This window comes from Salvia miltiorrhiza, chromosome 2 (assembly GCF_028751815.1).
Source record: "Salvia miltiorrhiza cultivar Shanhuang (shh) chromosome 2, IMPLAD_Smil_shh, whole genome shotgun sequence".
Taxonomy (NCBI): domain Eukaryota; kingdom Viridiplantae; phylum Streptophyta; class Magnoliopsida; order Lamiales; family Lamiaceae; genus Salvia; species Salvia miltiorrhiza.
In genome coordinates, this window is record NC_080388.1 from 15,274,067 (window position 1) to 15,281,801 (window position 7,735).

At 44.1% G+C, this 7,735-nt stretch overlaps 1 protein-coding gene across 1 annotated transcript; it reads left to right on the top strand.

Moving 5' to 3' along the window:
• The first annotated feature begins 5,144 nt into the window (after positions 1–5,144).
• On the top strand, positions 5,145–5,609 carry LOC131008045 (uncharacterized). The gene has a single exon (XM_057934947.1). It carries the CDS (start codon positions 5,145–5,147, stop codon positions 5,607–5,609), a length of 465 nt encoding a protein of 154 aa, XP_057790930.1.
• The last annotated feature ends 2,126 nt before the right edge of the window (positions 5,610–7,735 follow it).

A 7,735-nucleotide genomic window follows, 5' to 3' on the forward strand; every position in this document is an offset into this window, starting at 1 on the left:
AGATTGCTGCATGATTGCGTTTGCAACTTCGGAGACCAACACCTTCTCATTGTCACCGAACCTTCTTTTGTTGGATGCCAATTCCTTGAAGAATTTCACATATGCAGGCACATTTCAGATCACATCAAGAAGAGGCAAATTCACATTTACCTTGGCCAACATGTTGTAGAATTCTTCAAACTGACGGTCCTGCTTCTCGTTTCTCAATCTGTTCGGAAAAGGAATCGGTGGTCGATATGGTGCATTAGCTTTGTGGAGCTTGACCTCCTTCTCCTTCTCTCCTTCCTTTTGCTTGTCTGCCGTCTCTCCATCAGTCGGGCTGGTCAGCGCTAAGCTCGGCAACTCTGGTCTAGGCTGGACAGAACTCGGCAGCTCTGCTCTGGTCACGGTAGAGCTTGGCTGCTCTACGCTGGTGAAAGCAGATCTCGGCTGCTCTGCGCTGGTCAAGGTAGAGTTCGGCTGCTCTGCACTGGTCAAATTAGGAACTTCCACTTTGTTATCCACCATCTTACCACTGCGAAGAACAGTTACAGCAAGAGCTTGATGTGTCTGAGCAGGTTGACCATGAAACTTCCCGGGTTGCTGTTGTTGTTGGATTTGATTCAAGGCACCGGAAAGTTGTCCACCCGTAGTCTCGAGCCTTTTGATCGTAGAAGCTTGAGACTCTATACTTTGTTTTCTCATCTCCATAAAGGCTTGCAGTGTTTCCTCCAGCATGGATTTTTGTGGTGGAATCGACGGCGCATTCTGTTGCGGAATGGATTGCTGTTGTTGGTATTGTGGTCTGTATGGTTGAGAAGGCCCCTGCGGTGGTGGGAAATACTGTTGTTGTTGATAGCCCATCTAGGGTGGTCGACGGAATTGATTCCCCCCAAAATTTTGATTTCTCCATCCTCCATTCGGCTGACTCCTCCATCCTCCAACGATATTTTGTGGACCTTGATTCATGCTCTGGCCATATGGTCTGTTCTGCACTTGATTGTAGGTTTGGAATCCTTGTGCTGCATAGACCTCAGCTTGTCCTTCCGGGGTAAACTCTCCCATTCTATGGCACTCATTAGCTCCATGGCTGAAATCTCCACAGATACCACACGGCTCAACATACTGTATGGCTGGGTTCTGCGGAGTTAACATTGGCAGAGCTGGATTCGGTTGAGTTGTCATCGGCGGCGCTGAGCTCTGAACTGGAGAATTTTCCATCTTTTCCATCTTGAGCTGTTGAACTTCTCGCATGATCGAAGCCAATTGTTGCTGCATCTCGAACTGATTTGTCACGGCACTAGCCTCCACTCTCCGTCCACGGACTGACTTCTGTTGGGAGCTTTCGGCCAAGGTCTTGAAAATCTCTTTCAGATCTGCCGCAGTCTTCCGAGCTATGTTTCCTCCTGCCGTGCTGTCCACCATAAATTGGGCAGTTTGCACTAACCCATCGTAGAAGAACTGCATCAACATAACATTCGTGAATTGATGTTGAGGGCATTGACGGAGGAGTTCTTCATATCTCTCCCAAGCTTCATGCAAAAGCTCATCCGGTCCTTGGGTGAACTCCATTATTTTTGTTCTCAGCTCCTGTGTTTTGTGGCTTGGGTAGTATTTCAGCATAAATTTTTCACAAGCATCTCCCCACGTAGTGATAGAGTTGGGCGGCAGAGAGAGCATCCACGTCCTGGCCCGGTCTTTAAGTGCATAGGGGAAACACTTGAGCTTGAGTTGGTCCTCCGTGAGGCTAAGCAGAGGAATCGTTTGCACTTGTGTGCAAAAGTCTCGGATGAATTGCAGAGCATCCTCGCTTGGCATCCCGTGGAACACCGGCAGCAAATTCGAGTCGTTGGGTTTGAGATTGTAGTTTCTCACAGCAGTGGGGAGCACGATTGCCGACGTGTTGGTATCTCCAATTACCGGCCTGGTGAAGTCTCCCATATATTCCGTGTTCTGAGCCATCTCCTTCTTTTCCTTGTTTAAATTCTGCTTGGTGCAAAAATTGGCGGAGCTGGCCTCTTCCTCTTTAGTGTGTTTTGCCGTGGCTGTCGTGTGCTCTGGCTGGTCAGAGCTGGATGCCTCCTCTACTACGGTTTGCTCTAGAACGTCAAGATCGGAGTCAGAGCTGGAATTGGCGAGGCTTGCAGCGCTATCCTCGGAATCAGAGTCAGAGTATAATGCGTCTGCTCTAGTACGTGTTCGAGTGTTACCCAGCGGGGACGTTAATTTTCTTTTCAGACTACGGCGTCCCTGCATACACAACACTTAACACACGGGTGAAACGCACGGGGTGGAAAGAAAAGAAAAGTAAAAACAAAAACGTAAAAACTGGAAATTAAATAAAGCAAATAAAACGACACAACTAAAACGCCTAAAACTTTCCCCGGCAACGGCGCCAAAATTTGACTCAACTAGAAACACCTCTAAGTTGACTTGCAATAGAACAAGGACATCCTAGCGATGGTAAGTTGACCCAGTGTCATCTCTCAAGGAAAGTCTTTAAGGGCTTTTAGTAATATCGTAAGAAAAAGCAATAAAAGAAAGCAGTAAAGGTTTTGATTTAAAAACGTATCTTAAACTTAAACGTAAATTGAACTTAAACTTAACCTAGGCAATAATTTAAACAACTCGAATTAAACCTAACTTAAGAAATTAAATACTTGTAAATTTAAAGACTTCTAATCTAGGCATGAAACTAAAGTGCATAATTTAAATTGCATAATTGAAAAGAAAGCATAAACAATAACGAAAAGCATAAACATGATTAAACGAAAATAACTTGAATTGAAATACGAAATACCGTAATTGTCTTGAACGTGTAATTGTGTCACTCAATCACAATCCAAGAAACTAAACTAAAAATGAAATTGAAATCTAACTTAGAATACTAAAAACTCGAAACTATGAACAACTATGAAAGCAAGTAAATCCTAAGCTTCGGATGCCAACAGATCTCAAAGATGGCGTCTAAAACTAGGGCAAAAGATTGATTTACAATGAAAAGTATGGCCCTATTTATAGACTTCAATTCCCTATGGATCACCATGGAAATTGCCATGCAAAGAAGAATTCTAAAGGCAATAGAATCGTGCAAAATAAGGCACCTTCCAGCTGCAATGCGCGCTCTGGGAACACTCCTACTCCGGCCGAATTCGGGGCTCTCGCCAGCGGAATGGCTTCCGCTCTGGCATTCGCCAGAGGAACGGTGAGTTCTCTGCTATCGAGCGCTGGACTTAACTTCTCTGATGCTGGCTCTTCTCGGCAGAGGAATAGGTGATTCTTCAGCTCTGGCTTCTCGATTCCTCTGACTTTTGACTCCTCTGGCTAGCGACTTCTCTGACTAGTGACTCCTCTGGCTGGTGACTCCTCTGGCTGGTGACTCCTCTGGCATTTCGATTCCTCTGGCCTGACTTCCGCGCGGGGTTTTAGCTCTGGCGCGGCCTTCTCGGTTCTGGCACGGGGCTTTGCCTCTCTTCCATGCTAGAGTGTGCACAAACACACGATTCTTAGCCCAAATTTTCCAAGATTTGCACTCTTCATCTCGAAAACATAAATCTTCTGCAAAGCATAAAATAGACCATAAAACGCACCAATTTCCAGAAGATTTAACTTAAAATAAGCACATGCAAACCCCTAAAATTAGAACAATTAGGCATAAATCACCTTGCAAAGTAGAACTCTAAAGGCAACAAAATCGTGCAACATAAGGCAACTCTCCAGCTGGATGCACGCTCTGGAAAACACTCCTACTCTTGCCGAATTCGCAGCTCTGCCGCGGCAAGGCAGAGCTAAAAGTCAGCTCTGAAAAAGTGCAGAGCTGAAAAGTCAGCTCTGCAAACGTTGCCTCCGTCGATCTTTAGCTCTGCGCTGTCAAAATACTTTGGCGATTGTGGCATAGCTGAAAGTCAGCTCTGGCGGTCATGGCAGAGCTGGAAGTCAGCTCTGGCGGTCATGGCAGAGCTGGAAGTCAGCTCTGGAAAATTAGCTCTGGCGAAAGTAACTTTGCTCTGGAAGGCGAACTCTGATGCTTATGCTCCGGAAAGGTAGTCAGCTCTGGCGAGATGGGCAGAGCTCGCAGCTCAGCTCTGGCGAGATGGGCAAAGCTCGCAGCTCAGCTCTGGCGATAGAGCTATGCTCGCAGCTCAGCTCTGGCGACAGAGCTATGCTAAAAACGCCATTCTTAGCCAAAAATCTCCAAAACTGCACTCTTCCATCTATAAAACCTAAATCTCCTGCAAAGCATCAAACAAACCATAAAACGCACCAATTTCCAGAAGATTTAACTTAAAATATGCACATGCAAACCCCTAAAATTAGAACAATTAAGCATAAATCAATGTGCGATGCTAGCGATTGGGCCGTGGGAGCTGTGTTGGGACAAAAGAGGGACAAATTATTCAAGGTTATTTACTATGCTAGTAAAACCTTGGATTCTGCTCAGATGAACTAGACTACCACAGAGAAGGAGCTGCTAGTTTTGGTGTATGCTTTTCAAAAGTTCTGTCCCTACTTGATTGGAACTCATTCAATTTATCATTGAGGAGTGCCATAGCTCACCTAGTGGAGGCCACTTTGCTGCTAACCGCACTGCCATGAAGGTCAACCATAGTGGTTTTTATTGGCCTTCGATTTTCAAAGATTGCCATGCTTTTGTGAAGTTTTGTGATCGTTGCCAGCGCATGAGCAATATTACCAAGAAGGATGAGATGCTATAAAATATTATTGTGGAGGTGGAGCTGTTTGATGTTTGGATAATTGACTTCGTGGGTCATTTCCTTCCTTCCTGCGGTTTCTCCTATGTTTTGCTAGCTGTGGAGTGCATTTCTAGATGGGTGGAGGTGATCCCAACTACCACCAATGATTCTAAGGTAGTCATTAAATTCTTGCAAAAGAATATTTTGACTCGGTTCGAAGCACCGAGAGCGTTTCTTAGTGATGGGGGGTCGCACTTCAATAATAAATGGCTAGCAAGCGTTTTGGCAAAGTATGGAGTAAATCACAAGGTGACGACTCCGTATCATCCTCAAGCTAATGGGCAGACAGAGTTGGCTAATCGAAAAATCAAGAAGATTTTGGAGAAGAGTGTAGCCAACAAGAAGGATTGGACAAAGCACTTGGATGATGCTCTTTGGGCATATCGCACTACCTACAAGACTCGTATTGGTATGTCTCCCTATCAACTTGTCTTTGGCAAATCCTATCATTTACCTGTTGAGATTGAGCACAAGGCATACTGGGCAACAAGGAGAATTAATATGGAGTTCAAGGAGGCCGGATTTACAAGGCGGGATCTGTTGACGGAATTGGATGAATGGAGGAATGAGGCCAATGAGAGTTCTCAAATTTACAAGGAGATGGCCAAAAAATTCCATGATTTGAACATTCGCACCAAGGAGTTCAAGCCGGGACAAGAGGTTCTTTTGTATAATTCTAAGCTGCATTTGTTTCCTGGCAAGCTGCAATCAAAGTGGACGGGGTCGTATGTGTTGCATAAAAGCAATTGGAATGGGACGTATGAGCTATTCAATGCGGATGGAAATACTTTCACGGTCAATGGTCATCGTCTCAAGCCTTTCTTCAAGTCAGATGTTGATCGTGGTCTTGAAGTTGTCAAATTCAACGACCCATGACATTGAGGTATCGTCGAGCTTTAGACGTTAAATTAATCACTTGTTGGGAGGTAACTCAATTTTTATTACTTTTTTTCTTTATGTTCGTTTTTTTCTTCGTTTTTCCTTATTATCGTTGTTCCGTCTCATTTATTTTTTTCTTAAAAAAATAATAAAAAAATAAAATTGCAGGTGAGTACGGCGACCGCCGCCAACTCACCGAGCTTACAGGTTTAAAAAAAAAAAAAAAAAACCGCCCTTTTCACCCATTTTCTTCACTCTTTCAATTCATATCTCCCTCAACCTCCAAAACCCACAAAATTTTCAATTTTCTTCATCAAATTACTCTAAACTCACTCCAAATCCATCAAATTCCTTCCGTACATCTCTTACCCACACCATAATCTACCAGTCCATCCGGATAATTTGAGTGTTCATTCACATTATCATCTACATTCAAGTTTGGGGGTTTTGTGTAGGGTTTTTGATTCTTCACTCTTTATTGCTAAAGATTCAAGGTACAATGCCACCAAAGAAACGAAAAGGGGAGCACTGGAGCCTCGGGTTCAAGAAGTGCTCCACTGACACCCAATCAACTGGAGTATCACGGCGTGGTACTCATGTCGGAGTTAGATCAACCAAAGTTCTCAGCATTGTGGCACCGGAAGATAGAGCCCACACGTTATGCTGATCCGGTAGTGCTTCAGGAGATGGGGGTGTATGGAGATGTGTTAGGTCCGGAGGGTCTCGAATAGGTGTAGGGGAGAGGGGGGAATACACCTATGGGCTATTTTTATAATTTCCTCTAAAAACAGATGGATCTCAAGAATGAGATCAAAACGAAACTTTACACGCAAACTGTGACATTTGTTGACTGAAAAGAGTTTTGACCAAACAGGGTTGACGACTGATACTGAAAACTCTTCAGTAATGAGTTATTAGTTAAGTCACTGGAACTTAACAGATGCACGTAAGGGCTTCAGTCGAGTTTGCTAAAACAGAGATGATATAAGTCTTTCTGACTATCAGATGATAGATCAGTCAGACTGATATCATACGCAGCGGAAATAAACTTGTTTCGTAATAGCCTCGGTTGAGCACGTTGTTAGTCTTAGGTTTCTCTTTGCGGTTATTCAGTATTCAGTTTATCAACAGTAAGAACACAGATAAGTATGTAAAGACTGAAAGCTGTAAATAACACAGAGAGTTTTACGTGGTTCGGAAAACCTTTTCCTACATCCACGGTCGGTTGATCAGACCAACAATTCACTCCGCAAGTGCTTAACTGGTGCACTGCAAACCGAACCGTGTGCTTACCGAGTGCACACAACCGTTTCACTGAAGAGACCTTACTTCAGTACCCACGCTTCACTCGCGTCGAATTTCTCACTCCTAACACGACCTTGCACTAGGATTTCACGGAGTCAGAGTACCTTCCTGAACTCCTATTCACTCAAACACTCAGCTTCTTTCTTGCGAAAGGATGTTTGAAAAACTTGACAACTAGACTTCAAAGAACAAGTTCTTTGGAGCAAGTTTTGACCTGGGCTTCTGGGTAAACAGACATTTGCCTAAGGTCTAAGAGAATGTGTGTAATCAGTAGTGACTGATTTTGGCTTTGGAATTCTCTTCTTCGATTCAAGCTTTGGGGAGTTTAAGCTTTAGGCTGAGTAGCAATTTCGGCAGAGCTTCAACTTAGGTCGTTGAATCGGTGAAGATTGAAGTTGATCCTCGAGCGCTATTTATTGGAGAGGTCTTGAATAGATCCGTTGGCGGAGACCGTCTTCAAGATTTCTTCCGTTGGAGAGCATTTCGAATTTAGGCTGAGGCTTCAATCTTCGAGGTTCCTTGTTTGGTGGAAACGACTCTCTTGAGGGACATGAGATGTGACGTCTCTGATAAAGTAGCCACCAAATAGGAATGACCTCTGCAGAGAGGGATGATCCTGAGATCTCTGCATTTAATGCGGCTGTACTGTGTAAGCACGTGGCTTCCTTTGAACGTTGGAAGTTCAGTCCGAGGAAGAATGTTTAACTGATACTTGACTTTAGTATCAGTCTGCTGAGTCCTCGAAGCACGCATTAAGTAATCAGTTCTGAACTGATTCTTCAACTGATACTTCAGTTGGTATCTTCAGTCTTCAGTCC

Excerpts from the sequence above, each read along its gene's own strand:
- LOC131008045 (XM_057934947.1), top strand. The coding sequence starts at position 5,145 with ATGTCTCCCTATCAACTTGTCTTTGGCAAATCCTATCATTTACCTGTT.